Below are 27,458 nucleotides of genomic sequence, written 5' to 3'. Positions count from 1 at the left end.
CAAAAGGTCATGTAAAGGTAGTTTTCTCTTGGTCCTCTCTTGACACGGGTATTTGATAAAATCGTGAGTAGCCATCAAGAAAGCACAAGTGTGTGTGCTGCAATAATCTTTCTAACATTTGATCAATAAAAGGCAAAGGGTAGTGATATTTCCTAGTAACTTTATTCAATTTCCTAAAATCAATCACTATCCTATCACCAGTTACTATCCTTTTTGGAAAGAGTTCATTTTTATTGTTGAGAACAACAGTTATACCACATTTCTTAGGAACACGATGAGCATGACTTACCCATCTACTATCAGTAATAGGGTAAATTATACATGCTTCTAGAAATTTTAGTATTTTAGTTGTTACCACCTCTTTCATTTTAGGATTGGGGCGGCGTTGATGATCAACGACTGTTTGGCATCCGGTTCCATATTCATCTTGTGCTCATATAGACTAGGGCTTGTGCCTTCAAGATCAGCAAGAGTATATCCAATAGCAGCCTTGTGCTTCTTTAAAGTTTTGAGTAATTTCTTTTCTTAATGTTCTGAACGGTTAGCACTAATAATAACACGATATATCTTCTTTTCATCAAGATAAGCATATTTCAAAGTATCAGGTAAAGCTTTGAGATCAAATATGGGGTCTCCTTTGCATGGAGGAGGACCACCTAAAATTTCAACTGGTAAGTTGTGCTTAAGAATAGGTTGCTGATCAAGAAGCATCCTATCTAATTCATTTATTTCATTTAAGTGCATATCATTCTCATGGTCTAGCAGATAAATTTCTAATGGGTATGTAGGAGGTACAACAATAGAAGCAATGCTAATTATTTCATCTTTATTAGGCAATTCATTTTCATGCGATTGTTTATCAAACTTCAAAAAATTGAACTCATGTGACATATCACCAAAGGTAACTTTAACCTTCTCAATAGCACAATTAATTTCAGCATTAACAATATTAAAGAAAGTTCTACCGAATATTATGGGGAAAAGTTATCTTGTTCTGAACTAAATACTAAGAAATCAGTGGGATATTTTACTTTTCCACACAATACTTCAACATCTCTAACAATCCCAAGTGGTGATATAGTATCTCAGTTTGCAAGTTTAATAGTAATATCTATGTCTTCAATCGAAATGGGTGCTATATCATGCATAATTGTTTTGTATAATGTGAAATATATAGCATTAATGCTAGCACCTATATCATAGAGTCCATGGTACCAATGTTCTCGAATCTTAACCGAGATAACACGTGTGCCTACCACTGGTTTATTTTTATCAAGTTCATCCTGTTTTTTTCTAACACGTTTTGCAATTCTAGCAGCTTCATGAGAGAGATAAATAATTTGCCAATCAATGTTATTAGCTAGGAGATCTTTAACCATGCCAACCTTAGGCTCAACATTTATTTTCTCGAAAGGTTTAGGTGTCCTAACATGACTTATATTAACCACTGTTGCAGCCCTAGCATGCTCTCTAATCTTAATAGGACAAGGGGGTTTCTCCATGTAATCAGTAGGAACAACTGGATCTACATGGTTAATAATTATGTCTTCCTTCTTTATTTCAACAAGTTTATCTTGTAATCTTTCAATAGGAGGATGGAATTTAAACCACTTCTCCTTGGGGAGATCAACGTAAGTGGCAAAAGTTTCACACAAGGTAGCTACTATCTCACGATCAAGACCATATATATTGTTAAACTCATGAAAGGGAGAAGTCTCCATGAAAGATTTAACACAATCAAAATTAAATTTTATACATGATGCCTTACCTCTATCAAGTTCCCAATCTTCAGAATTGCGTTTAATCTTTTCTAGAAGAATCCATCTGAATTTAATAGTCTCCTACATATAAGATCCAACCGCACAAGCATCACGCAATGTTTGATCATCATGAGAAAGTTGAGCATAAAAAATTTGCATGATCGATTCTCTTGAGAGTTCATGATTGGGGCAAGTGTGCGTCATAGATTTAGGCCTCCCAAGCTTGAGCGGTGCTTTCTCCTTCATGAGGCCAGCAATTATAAATAAAATTCCGATCATGATGAATCAAATGCATAGGGTAAAACTTCTGATGAAATTCCAATTTCAAGCGGTTCCAATCCCATGATCCAATATCATCCAATAGCATGTACCACAATAGTGATTTTCCTTCCAAAGATAAAGGGAAACTTTCTTCTTGACCTTGTCGTCAAGTAGACCTGAAAGCTGAAACAATCCACAAATCTCATCGACATATGATAATCAGATGAGTTGAACCTTATAAGGATTAGCCAACAGTTTTTCTACCATACCCGAATGAATCTCATAATAGATAATTTCATTAGTTTCAGAAGGTTGAGGGATAATTTCCTCAACTTCTGTTCGAGGCGAAGATGCCCCGAACAAGCCGCTCAAAAGGTGTCGTTCATAGTGACAAGCACCAGTAAATTTCAGCAAGTACCGAAGATGTTTCCTTACCAATTTCCACTTACCAAAGGCGCTTCACTCTCCGGAAACGGCGCGAGAAAAGAGTCTTGATGATCCACAAGCATAGGGTATAAATCGTAGTCCTTTAAATAAGTAAAAGTGTCAAACCCAATGAGGAGCAGAAGGAAATGATAAGCGGTTTTTAGCAAAGTATTCTCTGCAAGTGTTGTAAGTAAGAGTGATAGATAGTTTTGTAGCAAGGTAATTCGTAACAAGTGACAAGTAACAATAGTAGCAAAGGTGCAGCAGAGTAGCCCAATCCTTTTTCAAGCAAAGGACAGGCTTGAAAGTACTCTTATATAAAGCAAGTGCTCTCGATGACACATGGGAATATCTGTCTAGTCATCTTCATCATATTGAGTTGATTCGCGTTCGCTACTTTGATAATTTGATATGTGGGTGGATTGGTACTAAGGTGGTGTTCTTGCTTGAACTAACAACCTACTTATGATTAACATCTCTTGCAAGCATCCGCAGAATTAAGATAAATCTAACCATAGAGTGAAACATGTGGATCCAAATCAACCCCCTATGAAGCAACACATAAACTGGGGGTTTAAGCTTCTATCACTCTCGCAACCCATCATCTACTTGTTACTTCATAATGACTTACCTTAGGACCATAACATGGTGAAGTGTCATGTAGTCGACGTTCACATGACACCACCAAAGGAAGTAACAACATATATATCATCAAAATATCGAACGAATACCAACTTTATATGATTACTTATAACCAGACTTCTCCCATGTCCTCGGGAACAATAGTAACTACTCACACCTCATCAACATGTTCAACATCAGATGTGTAACAATAATGATTAAGCATCTCAACATCATATATTCCACCAAGTAATCCAACTAGAATCAACTACAAGATGTAATTAACACAACTAGCAACCCACACGTACTAATCTGATGTTTTGAGACAAAGATTTAATACACGATATGAAGTAGGGTTGGAGTTGAGATGGTCCTGGTGAAGATGTTGATGAAGACTGGTGCTCGCACGAAGGAGGAAGCATTGGTGATGACGATGGCTTCGATTTCCCCTTCCTGGAGAGGAATTCCTCCCATAGAATCGCTCTGTCGGAGAGCAAAAGGGCCTCTGCCCAGGTTTACGCCTGAAGATGACGGCGCTTCATCTCGAAAGTTATGTATTGATTTTTCTAGGGTAAAAGCACACCATATAGGAGAAGAGAGGCGTCGGAGGGCCAGCAGGGTCCCTACAAGTCATCAGGGCGCGGCCTGGGGCGCATGCCCTGTTGGCTTGTGCCCAGGTGGCTGCCCCTCTATTCTGTATTTTTGGTCCAATAATTCTTATATATTTCAGAAAAATTCTCCATGAAGTTTCATGTCATTTGGAGCAACTTGATTTTTCTCCATGAGTTCATATGATCCGGCTAGCATCCAATGCTACATGGTCAGTGAGACCCGACCATCCACCATGTCATATGCTAGTCTAATTTGTTGCGTGTCCACACAACCCTTTTGACTAGGAACCATTTAGGATAGTGATCACACAATGCATAGTCTCACAAACAAGTCATGTACTTGTTAATACTCATCATTGATAATGTCCAAGGACTATCTTTATTCATAAACACATAGAAAATATCATCATACATGATTGCCTCTAGGTCATATGTCCAACAGAAAACTCCATTGCAAAAGTGCATCATAATATATCTGGCTGGTTCTATTAAGACTTACAAACTTTACATGATGATAGCCATTAACCTATAGCTCTTATGCATTTGCATCCTACATGAGTTTTGCACTACATAATGTGTAGTTTCACGCCATGTATGTGCTTGCCATGTTAATCAACTTTAACATGTTCATTTCTTGCATCCAAGTGACTAACACGATATAAATGAACTTCGGATACATAAAGTTGCATTTTGTAAGATCCATAGTAATTAATCCTGGGATCATATGATACGATCTAATTACGGGATTTAGAAAATCTTATGTCTACTTTAAGTCCATGTTATTTTCATACCCACTAAATATATGCATCACCCTGTTTTGAAACACTAAAGTACCTAAGGCAATGTTATGCCAGATTGACACTTGTTAATTTCACCAAGTCCATGAATGTCAACAGAACTTTGCATTTTGTAAAGATATATACTTATATACTCTTAAAATTTAGCACCTATAATGTTTGCTGTCAGTAGCAAGAACACATGTTCTCTAATTTGGACTCTATTTTTAGGCTACTGAAAAAAGTTGCACTTGCTTGTATTGCTATTGACACCAGATTTTGGCACGGAAGAAAATCTTATTAAGATGGATTCAAATGAAGAAGTGACCTACATGAAAAAGTACCATAGTGTTGACATGAACATCTTAGAAGTTTGGGCCATCGTTGTCTGATCTCACTTCAAAGGCCAAAGCTATGTTCAAAGTGCTGAGATTTCATATTCAGAGTATTATTCGGCCGATTAAGCCCATAAGACGGCCTCATATGGAAAAAATGTTCAACACGGATTGTCTCGAAACGATCGATTTTGATACAAAAATTATCTCAATCTGAATTTGTATGCGAAAGTTAGAGCCATCGGGGTGTGACCCTACCACGAGGCCAAAAACGGCACGCCCAATCAAACACATGTCTAATAGGTAGTGCCACTGATTGTTTGTCGAGCCAGAAGCTAAAGACAAGCCCAAACGACTATCTAGATTACCTTGTACAGAAAAGTGTTCTACATGAAATTTGTGCGTATCATCGAAACGGTCAACTTTTGTTTTGGTCTCATCATCATTTGAGATAATATACGGCTGTTAAAATCTCTACAAAACTCGGACAACCTAGTCAACTACAGGACCGAATCTGACTGGAAGTTAAAGATGACATCGTCGAGTATTCAAGATAGCCTTATTTGGAAAATTTATCAACACAAGAATTGTTCGGCTCGTTGAGTCGTTTGATTTTGATATATAAATCTTCTCAATCGGAGGTTGTATGCAGATTCTATGGCCCGCGTAAGGAGCAACACATGAGTTTGGGTCAGTTTCGGGTTGAATCCGAGTTAGACTGGAATTAGGACTCTAGGACGTGATTTGGTGTAATTTTCTTGTATGGAAAGCCTAGATGAGTCTTTTTCTTGTACGTAGAAGTCCAACCGCCTCTTATATATATTGGAGGTGATGGCCGATTGAAACAACACACAATCGAACAAATCAATCTATTACTTTTTACCTTTACCTTTATCTCTCTCCCTTGTTGTTCTTCTTTCTCGTTCTTCATTCATTCTTTGTTTGGAGGGCAGCGATCCACGAGGCCCTAGGGGTGGTCAGGCTGACCTAGGGCAGCCCATAGCCACCACACTTCCTGACGGGGTCCCTCCCGGACGTGTGGGGCTTCGGGTCTTCAAAAGCATTCGTCGACTGTCTTACGTATCGCGTTGTCGGACGGATCTCCTTCGACGTGAGCTTCGGTGCATCATCCCCGGCGTCGAGGGTACACGTGACGTGTTCGTGTGTCAACAATTCGTACTGCTATATATAAGGTATAAGATTGGTACAGAGTGAGTCGGTTTGGCCTTGATAGCCCATGACGACCTCGTGCTAACCAGGATGACAAAACAGAGTAGACACGAAAATTAGATGTGAGTGCTACTAGCTGAAAGTCAGAAGGTTTATCTTGCTATAGGTCGATGCTTATCATCATGTCAAATTTGTAAATTTATTCATATTCTATTAATTATATTATGTTACACTTTTGCAACAAAGTTTTTAATATAGATGAAAATACCACCACTGCACAGAATATATAAAAATGCATAACATTCATATAAGGCATGTTTTCATTAAATGCATGGGTTAAAAGTTACAACAATTTTAATACAAAATACCTTCTTTCAGATAGATGCTGCACAATAAAAATAAGGTCCGGGATGCCACGCTGATCAGGTGTATCGCGAGGCGTTGCATAGTACTCTCTTCATTCCTAAATACTTTCTCTGTTTTTAAATATAAGACTTTTTAAAGATTTCATTATAGACTAGATACGGAGCAAAATAAGTGAATCTACATCCTAAAATATGATTATATGTAGTTTATATTAAAATCTCTAAAAGATCTTATATTTAAGAACGGAAGAGTATAAGTCTTTTTAAAAAATTTACTATGAACTATATACAAAACAAAATAAATTATACATCTGTATGTGATCTTCTAGTAAAACCTTTTAAAAAAACTTATACTATTTAAGAAGGAAGGGAGTATAATGCAGCACGTACCTGTTGGACACCACAGGCGCTGTTTCGTCGTAATTTTGTTCATTTTGCCGACAGAAGCCAGCATCTCAATTTGGTCAACCGAACTCGGTCCGTACTTATCGGCAGCCCCTTGTCCCATCCAGACTTCCGGCACCACTGTACTGACGCCAGAAATCAGGCGAGATCAGCAGCTTCCTTCCTGTTACCATCACTCCCGAGAGCCCACGGAGTCCAGAGTGCGCGCTTGGCGCAGCAAATCGGCCGCCATGGCCGCGACGGCTCTCACCCTCCTCCTGCTGGCCCTCCTCCCGGAGCGCCATGTTCTCGCCACGGCGGCCGGTGACGCGCACCCGGGCTACGCGGGCGCGGAGGCCGACACCTGCGGCTCTCCCCCCTCCGGAGGAGGCGCGGCAGGCCGGCGCCACGGCCCGGCGCTGGAGGAGTACGGCGGCGGGCGCATCGTGGACATCACGCACGCCTACCGCCCGAGCATGCCGGCGTTCGCGCCCGGCGCGACGGTCGGCCCCCTCGTGCGGCTCAAGGCGTCGATGGAGGACGGGTCGGAGTACAACTTGTCGGAGCTCCGGATGGAGTGCCACATGGGCACCCACGTCGACGCGCCGGGCCACATGAACCAGGCCCACTTCGCCGCCGGCCTCGACGTCGACACGCTCGACCTCGATGTCCTCAACGGTGAGCATCCCTGGTTTCCTCCGATCGGCGGTCAGGACTAGGCTTTGACAATGTTTTGTCAGTCTCCGGCCTGCCGTCTTTCCACATATATATGATCACCTTGGTTAAATGGTTGGCTAGATGATGAGATGGGGAATTCTAGATGCCAATTCATACAGGCAACACAGCAGCCTGGACTGCGGCCGCCTCACATCATTTTCTTGTAGCTGATGTCCTCTGAATCTGATTCGGGGTAGCTGTGAAACAGACTCTGTCCGTTGAAATTTTCTTTTAAAAGGACAAAAGACTCTTGTTCATTGACAATTAGCATTTTCTATATATTTTTCTGCCGAAAGATTTCCCTGCCAGACTTCATTGAAATTAGCATTGACAATTCACTTACTCTTGTTCCTGGACAGGTCCTGCCTTACTGGTCGATGTTCCAAGGCACACAAATATTACAGGTAGGGTGTGGGCCTGTGGGGGACTTCTTCTCTCTTTTTTACAGGGAGCTCAGCTCTTCTATTGCATCATCGACAATGAATCGCTCAGCTAATGAGCTTCTTCTCATATCATGTCACATGATTAGTTTAACATGGCATGAGAGATAGATGTGCATCACTAATATGGTGTTGTGTTCAGATGTTCGTTTCTCTATAGAATTCATGTTTCTCTGCGGTGGTTTGATATAAACTCAGTAAGCACGGACCAACATCTGCATTTTGAATAACAAAAATGAGTGCTGATATTCTAACTAAAAATATTCGATTCACATTCACGCTCTCTAGTATTTGGTGTATGATGCCCCACTAATTATATGCAGCTGAATCCATGGAATCTCTAAATATACCGAAAGGTGTTCGTCGAGTTCTCTTCAGGACATTGAACACGGACAGGTATGACCTCTTTAAGAACAGATATTCAAGTAGATGCTACGTTTTTCACCATATTGTCAGTCGATCTTTCTATAGGCTGTATTGAACATGTAAGTAAGCAGATGAGATATGTAGGGGGCTCATGTGGAAGGCAGCTGGTGATTTGAGTTATGTTGGATTTACAGAGGATGGTGCAAAGTGGTTAGTTGACAACACCGACATCAAGCTGGTTGGTAAGTACACAGGAGCTGTATTCGTATTACACCATATTTGCTAGAACCTTGTGCAGTTGTGAACTACCTAGGTTCAGTTCGTCCATGCCCTTTTTTGCTTGGTGGCTCAATATATGCATTTATTTTCCTTATCTAGTGTAAACTTAACATATGACATTGGCAATTCTGCAGGGATTGACTATATATCAGTTGCTTCGTTTGATAACTTGATCTCTGCCCATGTGGCCTTCTTCAAAAATGCGGTAAGAGTATGCCCTTTCATGAGCTAAAAACGAATTGTGAATTTGAAGCCACCCTCGTTGTTCTGCACTAATCTCTGACCTATGCTGCTTAATCCCCAAGCCTACTACAGAAAATCCCTTCACGAGCATTACTGACTAAATAGCCAACTCTGAAAACATGTTAGTACAGCATTACATGTTGACAAGTTAACTGAAGCCTTAGTTCCTCAAATTCTTTGCTAATCACCTTCTCTTGGGGGTACAATGTTTCCTTAGAGCATCTCCAACAACAGCGCAAAAAATTCGCGCCCAATAAGTTTTTTAGCGCGCCACTGTAACACTTTTAAAGCGCGGGGACCGGAGCATCTCCAACAGACGCGCGCTAGTGCGGCGCCCAATCCAGTCCGGTCCAGCGGCCCCACCTGCAACAGCTCAGAGTTTAGTGCGCGCGCAAGCCGGCGCATCGAATATGTTGCGCGCGATAGCGTTTTTAAGCGCGTGCCCAAAAGTTTTTAGCGCGCGCATTGTTTTACAGCGTTTGTTGGAGCTGTCCGGCGCCCAAAAAACAAATCTTTTAACGCGTGGAGTAGTTTTTGGGCGCCTGTTGGAGATGCTCTTACACAATTTTGATGCTCCTCTAAAGAACATTTACGTTCACATTATCGGTGATGAACTTACCTTTTTAGAGATGGCATTGTTGATTGAAACTACCGGTTATTTTACTTACTCTGTTCTGTCAGGATATCATCCTAGTCGAAGCCCTGAAACTAGACAACGTCAACACTGGACTTTACATGCTACACTGCTTACCTCTGAGACTGGTTGGATCCGAGGGTTCACCAATCAGGTGCATTCTTATCAAGTGATCATCGCAATCATAGTGGCTGCTCTTGCCAAAGGCCGTAGCGCATCGTGCCCGCAGTTGCTACAGTATATTTGTCCACGGTCCATCTTAGTGGAAAAAAGAAAATGCCTCCTGTGATGCATACCAGTTTGTATTGTCAAATCAGCAAGGAAAATATAGCAATACTACGAATAAGTAAGTGATGCAAGACAGACTTATAGTTACTCGTGTCAGTCTGCTTGCTCCCACGACGTTGTGCTGTAACCAATGATGAACCACACGAGTTTGTTAGCTGTATAATTTCCAATAGAGTTCAGCAATTTTCAACTACATTTTCCTCAATCAGTTTCTGCAATGTTTCGACTCGACCCGCCGATGACAAAGCCTGCTAGTACTACTACCATTGCTGTGATACGTTGGATTGTTCTCTATAATGCTAGCGTGTTAAACTGCTGTAGTATATCTGCAACTACATTTCTTGTAAAGCAAAATAAGTTGCATGCTGGTGAACATGTGTAAGATCTTTTGATACGAGTACTCGGTTGATACTCCCTTGGTTCCTAAATATATAAGTCTTCTTAAATTTTTTAATATGGACTATGGATGTATATAAACGTATTTTAAAGTGTAGATTCATTCAGTTTGCTTTGTATGTAGTTTATATAAAAATCTTTAAAAAAGACTTAATACTCCCTCCGTTTCAAAATAAATGACTCAATTTTGTATTAAGTTTATGCTGAAGTTAGTACAAAGTTGAGTCGCTCGATTTGGGACAGAGGGAGTAGTATTTAAGAACGGAGGGAGTAGATGTTTGCCGAGGACTGTTTGAACAGGCTAAAATCATGTGGTTTTCAGACGTCGCCCTTTCACTGTCCGTTATCTCATGCCCAGCCAGCCGGCCTCAGTGAAGCTTGGTGCGTACTTGTTCCATTCAGCATTGTATTGACCACCAGAAATCAAGGAAGAGCTGCAACTTCCAGTGGCCATCACAGCCCAGAGAGTCCACGGACCAGAGTGGGCGCTCGGAGGCATGGCGGCCGCGCCGGCTCTCACCCTCCTCCTGCTGGTCCTCCTCCTCCCGGCACGCCAGGCGGTCTACGCGGGCGCGGAGGCCGACACGCCGGCGCCCGGAGGCGCGGACGGTCGCCGCCATGGCCTGGGGCTGGAGGAGTACGGCGGCGGGCGCATCGTGGACATCACGCACGCGTACCGGCCGGGCATGCCGCCCGACGCGGCGGCGGGCCCGCTGGTGCGGCTCAAAGAGTCGATGGAGAACGGGTCGGACTACAACTTGTCGGAGCTCCGGATGCACTGCCACATGGGCACCCACGTCGACGCGCCGGGGCACATGAACCAGGCCCACTTCGCCGCCGGCCTCGACGTGGACACGCTCGACCTCGATGTCCTCAACGGTGCGCATCCCTGGATTTCTCCGACCAGAACTTAGCTTTCACCGTTTATGTGAATCTCCAGCCTGCGGTCTCGCAAATAAACACTGGTTAAATGGTTAGCTAGAGCATCTCTAAGAGCATCTCTAGTAGAACCCTCAAACCCTTAAAACAAAAATCAGTTTTAAGGATTGAGAATTGCATATTTTTGACACTTTTAAGGGTTGAAAAACAGGGGCAAAGACTAGAACCCTCAAACCCAACCCTTATAACGGAATATTCCGTTATAAGGGTTGGGTTTGAGGGTTCTAGTCTTTGCCCCAGCCCCAAACCTTAAAACTGTCATTCATATATCACACATTTCATCACATTTCATCACATGACATATCACAAATTCAATCACATTTGACATAAAACAATAATCATTCTAGTTATTATTACAACATCGAATAAAACAATAATCATTCAAATCATTACAACAATGTTTGAGCAAATAACAACAATTGTTCGAATCAAATAGGACATAGAAAAGTAAAACAAAGATACATCATGGGCCAATGCGCCGTCCATCCAAATGCGAGTGGTGCTCTACTAGATCATCCCGGAGCCGACCATGAGTGGTTCCATCCTCAATCTCACGATGTGCTTCAAGAAAAGCTTGTATGCGAGAAGGGTTTCTTTCCGGTTGCACACGGGTACCAACATTGTCATAAAAACAAGGGAGGCTTAACCCTCTCTCATCCTCTAGGATCATGTTGTGTAGAATCACACAACATTTCATGATGTTCATCAAGGTTTTTTTGTCCCAAAACCTTGCTGGACCCCGAACTATGGCAAACCTTGCTTGCAAAACACCGAAAGCTCTCTCAATATCTTTGCGGGCTGCCTCTTGTGCCCTGGTGAAATGAGCCTGTTTTGGCAAACCTACGGACGGACTCCGTGGTTGTATCTTCCCCAATGCGAAGATACTCGTCGGTATAATCCGCGGGTATGCCATAAGCGAGTACCCGCATTGCCGCCGATATCTTTTGATATGCACTAAACCCCATGATACCGGCGGCGGATCTACGACGTGTAAAATAATACGGCGGCCTCACAATCGGTGACAATCTTCACAAACAAACTACATCTCATCCGGTACCTTCTGCGAAAGAGACGAGGAGGGTATGTAGGTACCTCCGCGAAGTAGTCTTGCATCAAATGCTCGTGTCCGAGAGCGCGGTTCCGGTGGATGGTGAGTCGCCCCATCTTCGACCCTCTCCTCAGATCCAAAAGCTTCACGCGGCCTTCAAACGCTTGCACATCGACGAGGAGGCTCATCATCTCGACGTCGTCGTCTTGCAACAATTCGTCAATGTCCGAATCGTCGGATGACGACCAATCCGACGAATCCGACAACGAGTCCATCTACATACGAAGTGGCTACAATTAGTGCCAATGAAGCAAAAATTTAAAACTAAAAAAGTAAAAAAAAAATCTCACCTGTGAGCGGAGGGGCGGCGGCCGAGGCGCGGTGGGGCGGCCGGGGCGCGGAGGGGCGGCAGGACGGCGGCCGGAGCGCGGAGGGGCGGCAGGACGTCGGCCGGAGCGGAGGGGCGGCGACCGGGGTGGAGGGGCAGCGGCGAGGCAAGATGCGGACGGCGGCCGGTGCGCGGCGGGGCGGTGGCCGGGGCGCGGAGTCGCGGAGGGGCGGAGGGGCGGCTGCGGGGCGAGATGCGGCGGGGCGGCGGGTCGACGAGGCCACGGCGGGGGCGCGGGGCGCGGAGGGGCGGCGGGTCGACGACCGGGGGGTGGAGGGGCGGCGGGGCGGCGGGGCGAGATGCGGCCGAGCTATTTCCTCTCGCGCGGGGGAACCAACTGCCTCCCGCGCGAGGAGGGAAAATGAGTGCGGGTTGGGGGCAGTTTTCCCCCCAACCCTCACTTCTACAGGCTGGGAAGGGGTTTGAGGGTTCGACCTCTAATTTTTTTTACGGGTTTAAGGGTTTAAGGGTTCTAGTCTACGCCGTTTTTCCGATGAAAACTATAAAAAAGCAGTTATTTTTAAGGGTTTGAGGGTTTGAGGGTTCTACTAGAGATGCTCTAACACATCCCTCAAGAATAGTCCTCGTACCCCATCCATTTAGGTCCTCTTTAAAACCACAATAAATTATAATAATTTAAATTATAAAGATAGATTATATAATTAGGTTTATAAAAATAATTTTTTTATGGAAATAATACTTATATTACTCAATTTTCAAGTCCTTACAATCATCTAGGACCAACTTCAGAACGTCCTCCGAACCCGAACCAACCCAAGTCATAGTTCGACTTTCTAGTGAATCAAAACTAGCTAACCCATCACTAGCTTTATTTTAACTACGAGGGATAAGAGTAATACAAGTTTGCCTAAGGCTTAATAGATACTTGATTTCATCAACCAGCGAGGCATAGATCGGTCTGGTTCGTCACTTGAAATCATCGCCACCGCCATGCTTGAATCCATCTCAATCACAATCGGATGGTTTGATCGTTGGATAGCAAAGGAAATTCCTTCCATACAAGCCCACAATTCAGCCTCCAGCGAGGCATACACTGATTGGTCTGGTTCGTCACTTGAAATCATCGTTTCCGCCATGCTTGAATCCATCTCAATCACAATCGGATGGTTTGATCGTTGGATAGCAAAGGAAATTCCTTCCATACAAGCACACAATTTAGCCTCCAGAGCGTCTCTGCAAGAATATAGAAATCTGCAGGAGTAGAAAACGATGGCCCCCATATTGTCCCTTAGAATCATGCCTGCTCCTGCACCACCATCCGACGAGTAGGAACCATCAGTGTTCAACTTAACCCAGCCTAGCTGGGGCGGTTTCCATGGAACTGCAGAGGCAGGCTCGCCACCGCGCTAAATTGGAGCTTTATTGAAGCATAAACTCCGTTTCCCTTTCAATTGATCATGTGTTGGGCCTTCACTGATGCTTGATAAAGCCGTACAGTATTCCTGCAAGAACCTCATCGAGACGATCATGAGTTGGGCAGGTTTAGAATGCACCAACTGAATGTGTACGTACCAACTTCTCCGGAAGATTAGCAACACCAAGCTTCTCTGAATATCTGAAAGTGGGGCAAGAACATGAAGCATCCACTCCTTCCCATTTATATTCCATCATTTCCAGAGCTGGTAATACCCAAACTTCACACATTGCTAAGTACAGGTCCCTTCCAAACTAGCACTTAACGAAAGGATGGAAGTTATCCTCCACTTCCATTCCACAGATTGGACAATGATTAGTCAATTCAAGCCCGATCTTATGTTTGTTTTTCCAGGCTGGTAATGAATCAATTGATAGTCTCCAAGCAAAAAAATTCTGTGTTGGTGGCACATTGCAGCTCCATATATATTTCCAGCAGCTTCTACTCCCATCAGGCGTCGAACTCGACGCCGCCGTAGTTTCTCTGTTGATCTCCTCAAAGGCAAAAAGATAAGCAGATTTCATCGAAAATACCCCTAGCTTTGCAGGCGCCCATGCAACAACATCTTCCCCAAGCCTTGGTGATGCTCTAATCTTCAAGATTTCAGCCACACCCGTTGGCAGGAAGTAGTTATGTAGCAGCTCCACATTCCAAGAGTCGTTGCTATTAAGTAAATCAGATACAAATCGTATTCGACAACGACCTTGTGATGATATGGGTTTATACGAATGGGGGTGTGGGATCCAGTTTTCTCTCCACACCCGAATAATTTGGCCATTCCCAACTCGCCAAATGAGTCCCTTCTTCAAGAGATCAAGGTCGTGGCCAATAGTCTGCCATGACGAAGATGCATTACCTGAGAAAATCGTGTCTACTAGATTACCTTGAGGGTAGTATCTAGCTTTGAGGATCTGTGCACAAAGACTTTTAGGTTTAGTGATCAACCGCCACGCCCGATGAGCCAATAACGCCTGATTGAATAACCGAAAATCTATGAACCCTGCACCTCATTTATCTTTAGGCTGCAACAGGTGGTTCCATCCTCTCGAGTGGACCTTCCTTTTTCCTTTCTTTGAACCCCAGTAAAAATTCCGCACCATTTGTGTTAGATCATCGCACCCTGAGAATGGTAGTTTGAAAACCCCCATGATGTATGTTGGCAATGCTTGAGCTACCGCCTTGATAAAAACCTCCCTGCCAGGTTGGGCAAGAAAACCATCACCCCATTGCATCAACCTTTTTGTGAGCCTTGTCTGAAGGTTTTGGAAGCGTCCTTTCGACATCCTACCTTCAGGTGTAGGCAGGCCTAAGTATTTTTCTTCAAACACCATACTAGTCACTCCCACCACATCTCTCACTTGTTCCTGCAGCACCGACGGGCATGCAGTTCTGAAGAGAAGAGAGCATTTACCAGGGTTCAGACATTGCCCTGTAGCTTTACCGTAAATCTGGAAGGCCTCTTTAACACATTCTGCTTCGCCTCTGGAGGCCTCAAAGAATAACAATGTATCATCTGCAAATAGCAAGTGAGAAATGCCAGGAGCATGCCTGCAAATTTTTACCGGGGTGAGCTCCCCCATCGCCGCTTTGTTCCGTAGAATTGCTGAGAAACCATCCGCCACAAACAGGAATAAGAATGGTGAGAGAGGATCACCTTGCCGAAGACCACACGTCAGTGCAAATGAATCCAAGAGGGTCCCATTTAACTTAAGAGCATAGCTCACCGATGTGACACACGTCATAACCCAGTCAATCCACCGCTGAGCGAAACCCATCTTTTGCATCACCTGCCTCAAGAAAACCCAATCCACTCTATCATATGCCTTTGACAGATCTAGTTTGTAAGCACAAAAACTCTTTGTTGGGTCCTTTTCTTGCTTTATATAGTGGATGCATTCAAAGGCAACAAGCGCATTATCTGTGATCAACCTTCCAGGTATAAATGCACTTTGTTCCGGAGAGATTAGCCCATCCAAGAGAGGTCGAAGGCGATTAACCAAACACTTTGAAATTATTTTATATATGGCATTGCACAAACTTATACGCATGTAATCAGAGATCTTAACAGGGTTAGGAATTTTTGGAATGAGAGCAATAGAGGTAGAGTTTACCCCCTCCGGCATTATTCCAGTGTTGAAGAAGTCCTTAACCGCAGCTATTGTTGGGGATCATAGTAAATTCAAAATTTTCCTACGCCATGCAAGGATCTATCTATGGAGAAACCAGCAACGAGCAAAGGAGTAGAACATCTTCATACCTTTGAAGATCGCTAAGCGGAAGCATTGCTAGAACGCGGTTGATGGAGTCGTACTCGCAGCGATTCAGATCGCGGTGGATTCCGATCTATGCACCGAACGTTGGTGCCTCCGCGTTCAACACACGTGCAGCCCGATGATGTCTCCAACGCCTTGATCTAGCAAGGAGGGAGGAGAGGTTGAGGGAGAGCTTCGGCAGCACGACGGCGTGGTGATGGTGGAGCTGTGTGGTAACTCCGACAGGGCTTTGCCAAGCACTGCGGAGGACGAGGAGGAGGAGGTGTAGGGCTGCGCCGGGAGAGAGGCAATTGTTGTCTCAAATATGCCCAAAAGCCTCCAATATATATAGCAGGAGAAGGAGGAGGTGCCCACCCTTTAGGGTTTCCTACCCTAAAGGGTGCGGCAGCCCTAGAGGCCAAGGAGGGCGGCGGCCAAGGGTGGGCCTTTCAGGCCCAAGGTGGCCTCCCACGCCTAGGGTTTCCCCTCTCTCCACCCCTTGTGCGCCTTCGGCTGGTTGTGGAGGTATATGGGCTGGTTCCCACCCATCTCTTAGCCCATGTAGCAACTTGGGGCTGGTGGCCCTTGCCGGTGGACCCCTGGAACCCTTCCGGTGGTCCCGTACATTACCGGTGTCGTCCAAAACAATTACGGTGAACAAATCCTCACTTCCTATATATAATTCTTTACCTCCGGACCATTCCGGAACTCCTCCTGACTCCGGGATCTCATCCGGGACTCCGAACAACCTTCGGTAACCACGTACACTATTCCCTATAACCCTAGCGTCATCGAACCTTAAGTGTGTAGACCCTGCGGGTTCGGGAAGCATGCAGACATGACCGAGACACCTCTCCAGTCAATAACCAACAGCGGGGTCTCGATATCCATGTAGGTTCCCACATGTTCCACGATGATCTCATCGGATGAACCACGATATCGGGGATTCAATCAATCCCGTATGCAATTCCCTTTGTCAACTGGTATGATACTTGCCCGAGATTCGATCGTCGGTGTCCCTATACTTTGTCCAATCTCGTTGCCGGCAAGTCTCTTTACTCGTTCCATAACACATCATCCCATGGCTAACTCCTTAGTCACACTGAGCTCAATATGATTATGGATTACCGAGTGGGCCCAGGGATACCTCTCCGCCACACGGAGTGACAAATCCCAGTCTCGATTCGTACAACCCAACAAACACTTTCGGAAATACCTGTAGTGCACCTTTATAATCACCCAGTTACGTTGTGACGTTTGATACACCAAAGCACTCCTACGATATCCGGGAGTTGCACAATCTCATGGTCTAAGGAAATGATACTTGACATTAGAAAAGCTTTAGCAGACGAACAACACGATCTAGTGTTATGCTTAGGATTGGGTCTTGTCCATCACATCATTCCCCAATAATGTGATCCCGTTATCAATGACATCCAGTGTCCATGATCAGGAAACCATGATCATTTATTGATCAACGAGCTAGCCAACTAGAGGCTCACTAGGGACACATTGTGATCTATATACTCACACATGTATTACGGTTTCCGGTTAATACAATTATAGCATGAGCAATAGACAATTATCATGAACTAGGAAATATAATAATAACCACTTTATTATTGCCTCTAGGGCATATTTCCAACAACTATTACATCAGCTTTTACCGTAGACCAATTGCGTTGGAAAAACCTGGCCAGGAAACCATCCGGCCAAGGAGCTTTCATAGGCCCTATTTGGAACAGAGCATCGGCAATCTCCTTGTCGCTGAAAGGGGCACACAGCTTGATATTATCTCTCTCCATAACCACTGCCTACAGAAGATCAACTACGTTGAAGCATCAAGAGTCGGATCAGTAGTGAAAATCCCTTTGAAGTACTCATTTACAACTTTCCCCGTAGCAACAAAATCCGAATGTAACACACCAATACTACCAGTTAGTTGCTAAATCTTGTTTTTCTAGCTCTCCACACAGCCTTATTATGGAAGAACTTTGTATTTTGATCCCCCTCCTTCAGCCATGAAATCCTAGACCTTTGCAACTACAACATCTCCTCTTGATATAACAGTTCATTCTTTCTATCCAACACCGTCTGAATGTTTTGTTGGTCTACATTCATGTGCATAAGCTCTTCCAACTGTGATCGAGATTTAGCCAGCTCCCTAGTAACATTGCCAAACTTCTTACTCCAGCAGCTCAGTGACGACATTGTTTTTGCGAGGGCATCACGCAAGTGGTTGAGATTTTGCACACCCCCTGCAGCTTCCCACGCATTCCTTATAACATCAGGTAGCGTACCATCTCTCTCCCAGAAGAGCTCATACCTTCTATTCTTTGGTCCTATCGTTCCCTCGTCCGCAGCACCCTTAAGAACAAGCGCCACATGATCAGGGCATGGGGATGGGACATGCAGGACTGAAGAGAAAACAAACATATTTCGCCAATCATTTGTAGCAACTGCTCTCTCCAACCGCACGCGTACATTGTTAGCACCCGGACGCTTATTATCGTATGTGAACGGTACTCGTGTGAAGCCAAGATCCACCAAACCACAACTTTCCAAGGTGTCTCTGAAGGCAACCATCTGGGGTACAGCTCTAGGCGTTGCCGAAAAATGTTCAAAGTCCCATAGTGCTTCATTGAAATCTCCAATAACTAGCCATGGTCAATCATTTACACTCTTTAGATCTTGTAGTTTTGCCCACATGAGGTCTCTGTTTTCTACTCTTGGTTCCCCATACACACACACTTAAGTCTTCATTGCTCGGCACTTGGTTCAACACGAACCATAGCATCAATTATCCTCTCATTCTTTCCCATAACATCAACATCAAGAGATGCATGCCAGTATAGTGCAAGCCCACCGCTCATACCATTACTGTCAACGCCACAAAAACCCTTCAGACCTATCCTCCCTCCAACCTTCTTCATCTTCTCTTCTTTCTTCCTTGTCTCACACAAAAAAACGTGGGGGAATGCGACTGGCACATCGTTGCTAGATCACGAACTGTCCGGGGATTCCCCCCTCCTCGTCAGTTCCAGCTAAGGAGAATCATTGGACCCAGCGGTCCTCCGTAGCGGAGGCCGCCTCAATAGCCATATCGGCATCATCATCCACACCTGCATCTCCTCCAACCTCTCCACCCCGCCGCCTTCACAATGGGTACCTTTCTCGAGGTCGTGGAAGTCGGACTTACATCATCCCCAGCCCATGAAGTACCCACATTTTCCAACATCAACACCGTATTAGATACTTTCCCAGCCAAATTTGGGATTGCATGTTCCCTCACCTTTATTGTGCCATCCGCACCGATGACTCTCTTACCAATATTCTTCCCCCTTCACCCCCAACTTTCCTCTATCTGATCAGATTGAGACATCTGCTCCTTATACAAACCACCAACACGCCCCCCCCCCCCCGACATCAAATGTGCTTCCTTCTCTACCTCCTCTACCACTCCCCTCTCCTCTCCCAGCACGTCCTTGGCCTCCATCAACACCATCTCCCCTTACTGCACTCCGCCAGCCTCCTCCTTGCCCCACACCAGAACTTCCACCATTGGAGTCGTTAGTCCAGTGCAGGTAATCACCCCAGTCACACGTGTTAGGGTCATGGATTCCATCCCCACATTCCTCCACCACATGTCCCATACAACCACAGAAAAAGCAGAAATTTGGGAGCTTCTCATAGCTAACCTGATATTTCTTCCTTTCCTTAAGAGTGATCGGCACAAATCTCACGAGTGGTTTGTTAACATTCATAATTACCCTGTGCGCGCGTAATCCAGGTTTTTACATTGCATAATGACGTGTCTGCCCTGTGCGCGCGTTGAGGGGAAAAAAGGAGAGGGGTGGCGATGACAGAAATTAGTAATTACCTTCAACTTTACAAGGATAATGAGTCATTAGCAATCCATAATCTGGTTTTATCTGGGATAGAGTAGATTATGAGTTTTTAATAATCTGTACATCTACTTTATATAATTTATAACATAATCTATTCTGTTTAGAGACAGTATAGATTATAAAAACTGGATTATCATAATCTGAGTGGTTCCTAACAGAGCTTTGATTGTATACAAGTACCAATGTAAAAAATAATTGTCTGCTTTGCAACTTCATCAGTTTGTGACTGGCTTTGATTAGGTACTGAGAGCAGGACATGTTGCCCTGCTTTTATGTGTGAAATTGGTTGGTATTTTGAGAGGATTATTCATAACTGGGATTAATGCGGCATCTTGATGGCGCCATGGTAGAATACATGATCCGTTGGTTCACCACTTCATGTCATATTTTGTTCTATTGGCATATATCTTTTGTAAATTAATGCACCAATGCATGAAGTATTTAGATATGAGAATTATTCGGTCATTAATATTGTTCTGCAATTTTCCATGATACTCTATGAATAAATCTATTCTATCATGCTCAAGTATGTGTTATATTTGCATTTAGTATAATATATGTTGCTATAATCAATTATACATGCAAAAGAAGGCTTTAGGCTATCAGGAAAATATAGCCTTTGAGATTTGAATACACACTTCAAATCTTGGGCTCGCCCCTGATTCCCTCTCTTGGAGAACTCTAGATGCCAATTCATATGGGCAACGCGAGAATCGATTTTCTTGTAGCTGATGTTCTCTGACCCGGAGTAGCTGTGAAACATGTTCTATCCGTTAAATTTACTTAAGAAAGGCAAACAATATGTTGGGTTTAATCCCACATCGATTGTGGAAAGAGACATAACACGACTTATAAGGGTGAGGGTGTCTCTTCCTAATAGGCTAGTCTTTTGGGGGTAGAGGGTCCAAGGCCTGTCATAAGTCGGTGTTGCTCTCCGGTTGGGCCTGTTAATGCATGTGGGTCGGAAACGCTGGTGTTAGCGGACCCGGGATTGCGTCACAAGTGGTATCAGAGCCCAGGTGCCCGGAATAAATCTCGGTGGACTCACGGGTCGTCGGTCATGGTAGGTGGGCTGGAACGCTGGTGTTAGCGAGCCCATGGGTGACCGATGTGTGAGGGGAAGATTATTGGGTTTAGTCCCACATCGGTTGTGAAAAGAGACATAACACGACTTATAAGGGTGAGGGTGTCCCCTCCTAACAGGCTAGTCTTTTGGGGATAGAGGGCCCAAGGCCTGTCATAAGTCGGTGTTGCTCTCTGGTTGGGCCTGTTGATGCATGTGGGTCGGAAACGCTGGTGCCCAGGTGCCCGGAATAAATCTCGGTGGACTCACGGGTCGTTGGTCATGGTAGGTGGGCTGGAACGCTAGTGTTAGTCCCACATCGGTTGTGGAAAGAGATATAACACGACTTATAAGGGTGAGGGTGTCCCCTCCTAATAGGCTAGTCTTTTGAGGATAGAGGGCCCAAGGCCTGTCTGTTGATGCATGTAGGTCAAAAACGCTGGTGTTAGCGGACCCGGGATTGCGTAACACAATATCGCCAATGACTTCTATAAAAACATAGCACCGCTTTGACGTACTCTCAAGTCTCAAAGAGAAAAGAACTGATTGCCAAATGCTTTCCGTACATGTTTTGACCCAAAGATTTCCTGCTGGACTTCATTAAAATTACAATGGTACGTACTTATGAATGATTTATTAACGGTCAGACTTATTATTGTTTCTGGACAGGTCCTGCCTTATTGGTCGATGTTCCAAGACACACAAATATAACAGGTTGGGCCTGGGGATTTGTTCACTCTTCTTTTACAAGGAGATCATCTCCCCTATTGCATCATTGATGATGAATCACCCTGTTAATGAAATTCTTCTCATATCATGTCACAAGATTAATTTAACATGACATTAGAGATAGATGTGCATTACTAATATGGTGTCGTATTCACATATCGGTTACTTCGTCTTTCTTTACAGTGGGTTGTTGCAAATTCAGTATGCATTTCCCAGCATCTGCATTTTGAAAAAAAAATGGGAAGTGCTAATACTATTTACTGAAATTCGATTCACATCCATGTTGTCTGGTATTTGGTATATGATGACACCATTAATTCTATGCAGCTGAAGCAACGGGATGCCTAAGGGCTTCTTTGATTCGCAATTTTTTTAAATTACAAGAATAGGAAAATCACATGCTTTTAGAGAGTTATTATGTATGTACACACGAATCTTATAGGAATAGAAAATCACAGGAATTAACACCAAAGAGTATTTGATACACCGCAGGAAAAACAAAGCACATAGTAAAAGGGGGGGGGGGGGGGGGGGGGTAGGTGGACGTAAACTTTCCTCCAAAATAAATTGCCAAGGATTCCTTAGGAAAAATTCCTAAGGATTCTATTCCTGTGAATAAAATGACCTACATAGGAAAACTCTAAGGATTATATTCCCCTCTAACTCTATGCAGCTGAAGCAATGGAATCCCTAAACATACCAAAAGGTGTTCGTCGAGTGCTCTTCAGAACATTGAACACAGACAGGTATTGGCCTCTTTGAAGGGCACATGTTCAAGTAGATAATATATTTTTCGTCATGACATTACTACATACATGTAATCTAATGATGTGTAGGGGGCTGATGTGGAAGGCAGCTGGTGATATGAGTTATGTTGGATTTACAGAGGATGGTGCACAGTGGTTAGTTGACAACACGGACATCAAGCTGGTTGGTAAGTAAATAGGAGTTGTATTGGTATCACAGCATATTTGCTACTTCATCTGTACCTAAATAATTGTAGTAGGGAGAACTAAACTGTATTGGTATCACACCATATTTGCTGCTAGAACCTTGCGAAACTGTGAACTGCCTAGGTTCAGCTGGTTCATGTCCTTTTCACTTGGTGGATCAACACCTTACCTGATGTAAACTTAACACAGTGATATTGACAATTATGCAGGGATCGACTATATATCAGTTGCTTCATTCGATCACTTGATCACTGCCCATGTTGCCTTTTTCAAAAATGCGGTAAGATGGTGCCCTTTCATGACCGCAAACAGAAACCCATGTGAAATTGAAGCCACCAGTTATAACCTCGTAGTTCTGCACTAGTCTCTGGTCATATGCTGCCCCCAAGTCTGACCACATGTTAGTACAGCATTGCACGTTGACAAGTTGATCAAAGTCTTGGTTCCACTAATTCCTTGCTGATCAATCTCTTTGGGGGCAACAATGCTTGCTTGCGCTATTTTAATGCTCTTCCAAAGACATTTCACATATCGGTGACGAAGAAAACAGATAACTTACCTTCATAGAGATCGCATTCTTGATCGAAAGTGTCGGTTGGTTTACTTACTTTGTTCTGTCAGGATATCATCCCAGTCGAAGCCCTGAAACTAGACAACATCAACACTGGACTATACATGCTGCACTGCTTACCTCTAAGACTGGTTGGCTCCGAGGGTTCACCAATCAGATGCATTCTTATCAAGTGATCACTTGGCGGCTGCTCTTGCCAAAGGCTGCAATGTATCGTCCCAACAGATGCTACACCCTACTAATGTCTTGGTGCACAGTCCATATCCGTAAAAATAAAATGCCTCATGTCATGTATACAAGTCTGTACTGCCAAATCAACATTCAAAATTTAGCATTACCAGAAATCAACAATGAACTTGTAGACTCATGGCAGTCTGGTTGCTCTGCCACTACCACACTGTAACCCATGTTGAACCACACGAGTTCAGCAACTTTCAAGTACATGTTGGCGCTCAAGCGATTTCTGCAATATATTGACTCAACTTGACTATGATGAAATCTGTTAGTGCTACTACCATTGATGATGCGTTGAATGCTCATCGTATGAGTTCTCATGTTCCCTCTGGGTGCATATGGATGATAGTGATACAAAAGTAACATGAATATTGTCATGCACAGCTATATTAGCCCCAAGTAAAATGACACAAGTCATTCTTTATAATGCTAGCATGTCAATCTGACATGTCTTTGCATTTACCATCTCATTCGTAATAATCGTATATCATGCATTACTTTATACGATTAAAGTAATTGGATCATGTCTTGCAGGAGCAAAAGGAGGTGATCAGTCAATCTAATATATCTTTGGATGCTTACTATGTCATCAGTAACAGCGTACATTACTTTACAAGAGTAGGTGCAAAATTTGTATAAGCATAAGCGATTACTCAGGCCGATCAGTATATAGCAAAGCAAACTACAAAAGCAGTACACAAAAAGGAATCGATGGGGGGAACCAGCTAATCGAAGAATGGCTAATGAATCTAATAACTACAACACCATTTTAGCAATACCGCCGATTGCCAACTTTTCTGTGTAGATGTTTTCCGTTGCACCAATGACCCATTCAGCTACTAACTACAAGAGCGAAGAACAGAGGTCGTACTTGGTATATCACAAGTAGGTAAACCTATAACATCATTATGTTGCAAATAGTGAGTGTGTAGCCTTGAGTTAGTACTTGATCACATGATGCCGCAGCCACAGCTCATACATAACCATGTGGAATGCATCATAAGGAACAGGAGGTGAGTGCCATACAAAGTGTTTCTGAACCTGCAATGCCAACTTAACATATTAGTATCGGACCGCACTAGAATTTTGATAACCATCTGGTTTTTGGCGCACTACAGAAGAAATAAAATAGCCAAATCAAAGGTTCCACTACTCAGTTCTTCGCTCTTGTTTTTCAGATTATAGCAGCTCATAGTCTAATGATAAGGCAGGTGACACATTAGAATCTCGCTCAACAAATAAGCTCTTGTTACTTTGTACCCTGATCTTCTACATTATTTTCCATCACAATTAGATTCAATATTTAACAGCATCCTTCTGATCTTGAATAACTACCCTATATTGTAGATAAAGGAAGATGAATGCATAAATCGGAAGTTCTACAACGATAAAATCCACTACTCAGTTATTACTCAAAAGATGCATACCTGAACTAGAGATTTGTGCAATGCAACAAATTCTTGCTGTGATATAGATTTCAGGATACTCTTCAGTTCATATACGTCACGCTCCTTAAGTACAACCGCGAACTTTCTCCAGTCAAGAACATCATTGAAAGGCAAATCATAGTAGTCCGACAAAATAACTAAAAAGACACAATAGAGAGAATTAGAAAATAATAATATGGGATCATTAAAATATTTGAGTGCCCGTGAAAGGGGAATAACAATAAGGAATGGTCATGGGTGACATGTACTCCCTCCGTTAATATAAGTCTTTTTAGAAATTTCACTAGGGGACTACATACGAAGCAAAATGAATGAATCTACATTTTAAAGTATGTCTACATGCATTCGTATGTAGTCTTTTAGTGGAACCTCTAGAAAGACTTATATTTAGGAACGGAGGGAGTATTTTGCATGTCAAAAATACTAACCAGGGACACAGCCATAGTGTATTGAATCAGATATACGAGCACTATTAACTTGGGAGCCACCAGGACAGATACAGAACTTAGTACGGTAGAACTGTTTCTGATAAACTAGCTCTCCAATAGCTCTATTAATCCGATTATTGCTAATAGCAAGCTCCGTATCGTTCTCCCAGACTCGTGCCAAAATAACTCGTATTTTTGAGTTGCGATGACCAGCCCAAAATCCAAGATTTGTCCTGTTTTCCATTGCAACAGAAGCAATTAAGATATGGATTTAGCAAGAGTGCAAATAGATGTTTACACCATAGTGGCGACCAGTTTATGGTTATCAATTACAAGCAACTCCCAAATTCCCATGTGCACTAGAAGAACACATTGAGCACAGTGCAAAAACATGTACACTTCTGAACAGATCAGATTCAAAGAGTATAAACTTCAATGCATGAATAAGGAGACAGTTGGGTAAATAAGAGTCTGTTTCACAAAAAATCTGACACAAAACATTTATTCATTCCGCAAGAGGCCATAGTTATTAGAGTCATACTGGAAGGCACCAAGCCACTAAGTCTAGCAAAAAAAGGTACTCAAGAGTTCCAAACAGTTAAATACTACGGATTTCTGACGTGTTTCAATAAAATAAAAACTAGCATATATAATTTTTTTCTTTTATATCAAGAGGCCCTTATAATTACATTATATAGCACAACAAATAGTAATGGCCATTTTAACCTGTTCTCAATGTCATTCCCTCCTTCAGGTAGAGCAAATGGCTGTAATACTTGAGGCAGAGCAACATCCTTATGAGGTATAAAGTCAACATTATAGCTTGGTGAGCAGACAACTCTAATAGAGTTCTTCACCATGAACGGAAGTCCTTCGAACGCCCTCACACCTACGTCATGGCATGTGACAAAGAAGTGATCCGCTCCTAGTGTGCGGTTCCAGTAAGGGTACTTGCTTATCAAGCCTTCGACATAATCCTTAACTATCATTGTCATATTTTCATATGAAGTACCCTGCAAGACTAAAAATGATGCATGTAAATAATTCAGAACAATTCAATCACAAGATCAGAAGAACACAGAAAAATAACTAGCGTGTGAAATTCAAGTCACTTCTGGTCATACAGGTGTTTGCCAAACTTTTAAAAAGAACAGCTCAACCATGTCTATCATAAGAAAGAACAATTTTCCATTACTTTTGTGAGCAAGCAAGTTGAAACACCGAGCATCTTACGTCGGACTAATATAACCAACCAAGTCAATTAGCATCTCTACAACAGCGTTCTACTTTTGCTTCAGCTGTGATCTGTGTACACATTAACTAACATACCATGAGAATCCATATTACTTTAGAGTTTGACAATATGCGTAGCTCGTCAGCCACACAGTAATACCCCGAGTATGCCAAGAACAGTACAATACTGAAGGCGTCACAATGCGATAAAACGAGCAGTAGGGTTAAAGAGAGTGTAGGGGGGACCTTGCCGCGCATCTTGTGGGGCGAGATGGGGACGAAGAAGAGGTCGGCCATGCCGGGGTCTTCGGTGCGAAAGCGGCTCTCCCGAATGTTCTGGAAGAAGTACCCCTCGCTGGCGTACTTGCCCGTGAGCTTCCGGGGCGTCTGGTAGAAGGTCTTGGGGTCGCCGTCCGGGTAGATGTAGACCTTGAAGCTCCGCTCCATCTCCGCGTACCCCGCCGCGAACGCCTCGGGCGAGTGGTAGACCGACGGGCGCGGCGCCGGCGGAGGGGAGGAGAGCGGGAGGCGGCGGGGTTCATCTAGGTGGAGGGAGGGGGCCGCGGCCGGGTGGAGCGAGCGGAGGGAGAGGAAGGATATAGAGAAGAGGGCTACCGCGGCGAGGAGGAGGAGCGCCCGTGGGAGGGTCGAGGAAGCGCCGGCGCCGGCGAGGCGGCCGGCCATCGCCGGAGGTGAGGAGAGTGGAGCGAGGGAGTGATGCGGGGTGCGGATTGAAAGGGAACGGAGACTCGAGGGT

General features: G+C 43.8%; 2 protein-coding genes across 3 annotated transcripts; both read left to right on the top strand.

Annotated features, from left to right (window-relative positions):
- Positions 1-6,793: 6,793 nt before the first annotated feature.
- LOC123404798 (cyclase-like protein 1) lies at positions 6,794-9,869 on the top strand. The gene is made up of 6 exons (XM_045098744.1): positions 6,794-7,387; positions 7,786-7,830; positions 8,190-8,262; positions 8,377-8,474; positions 8,646-8,716; positions 9,436-9,869. The coding sequence occupies exons 1-6, from the start codon at positions 6,961-6,963 to the stop codon at positions 9,559-9,561; spliced, it is 840 nt and encodes a 279-aa protein (XP_044954679.1). The 5' UTR covers positions 6,794-6,960; the 3' UTR covers positions 9,562-9,869.
- A 388-nt stretch (positions 9,870-10,257) lies between these two features.
- On the top strand, positions 10,258-26,554 carry LOC123404799 (cyclase-like protein 1). Of its 2 annotated transcripts, none has more exons than XM_045098746.1 (6): positions 10,258-10,951; positions 21,775-21,819; positions 22,508-22,580; positions 22,671-22,768; positions 22,997-23,067; positions 26,223-26,554. In XM_045098746.1, exons 1-6 carry the CDS (start codon positions 10,570-10,572, stop codon positions 26,274-26,276), a joined length of 723 nt encoding a protein of 240 aa, XP_044954681.1. In that variant the 5' UTR covers positions 10,258-10,569; the 3' UTR covers positions 26,277-26,554. The 2 variants fall into 2 exon arrangements, with proteins under 2 accessions (XP_044954681.1, XP_044954680.1); XM_045098745.1 differs by lacking the exon at positions 26,223-26,554 and adding an exon at positions 23,409-23,856 and having other exon boundaries at positions 10,317-10,951.
- The last annotated feature ends 904 nt before the right edge of the window (positions 26,555-27,458 follow it).

Source organism: Hordeum vulgare, chromosome 6H (assembly GCF_904849725.1).
Source record: "Hordeum vulgare subsp. vulgare chromosome 6H, MorexV3_pseudomolecules_assembly, whole genome shotgun sequence".
Lineage (NCBI taxonomy): Eukaryota > Viridiplantae > Streptophyta > Magnoliopsida > Poales > Poaceae > Hordeum > Hordeum vulgare.
Note: the sequence above shows the minus strand (reverse complement) of the source record. Positions and strands in the feature narration are given on the sequence as shown.

Coding starts and splice junctions, on each gene's coding strand:
- LOC123404798 (XM_045098744.1), top strand. CDS start 6,961: ATGGCCGCGACGGCTCTCACCCTCCTCCTGCTGGCCCTCCTCCCGGAG. Junction 7,388..7,785: donor CGACCTCGATGTCCTCAACG/GTGAGCATCCCT, acceptor GTTCCTGGACAG/GTCCTGCCTTACTGGTCGAT. Junction 8,475..8,645: donor CACCGACATCAAGCTGGTTG/GTAAGTACACAG, acceptor GCAATTCTGCAG/GGATTGACTATATATCAGTT.
- LOC123404799 (XM_045098745.1), top strand. CDS start 10,570: ATGGCGGCCGCGCCGGCTCTCACCCTCCTCCTGCTGGTCCTCCTCCTC. Junction 10,952..21,774: donor CGACCTCGATGTCCTCAACG/GTGCGCATCCCT, acceptor GTTTCTGGACAG/GTCCTGCCTTATTGGTCGAT. Junction 23,068..23,408: donor TTGCCTTTTTCAAAAATGCG/GTAAGATGGTGC, acceptor TTGTTCTGTCAG/GATATCATCCCAGTCGAAGC.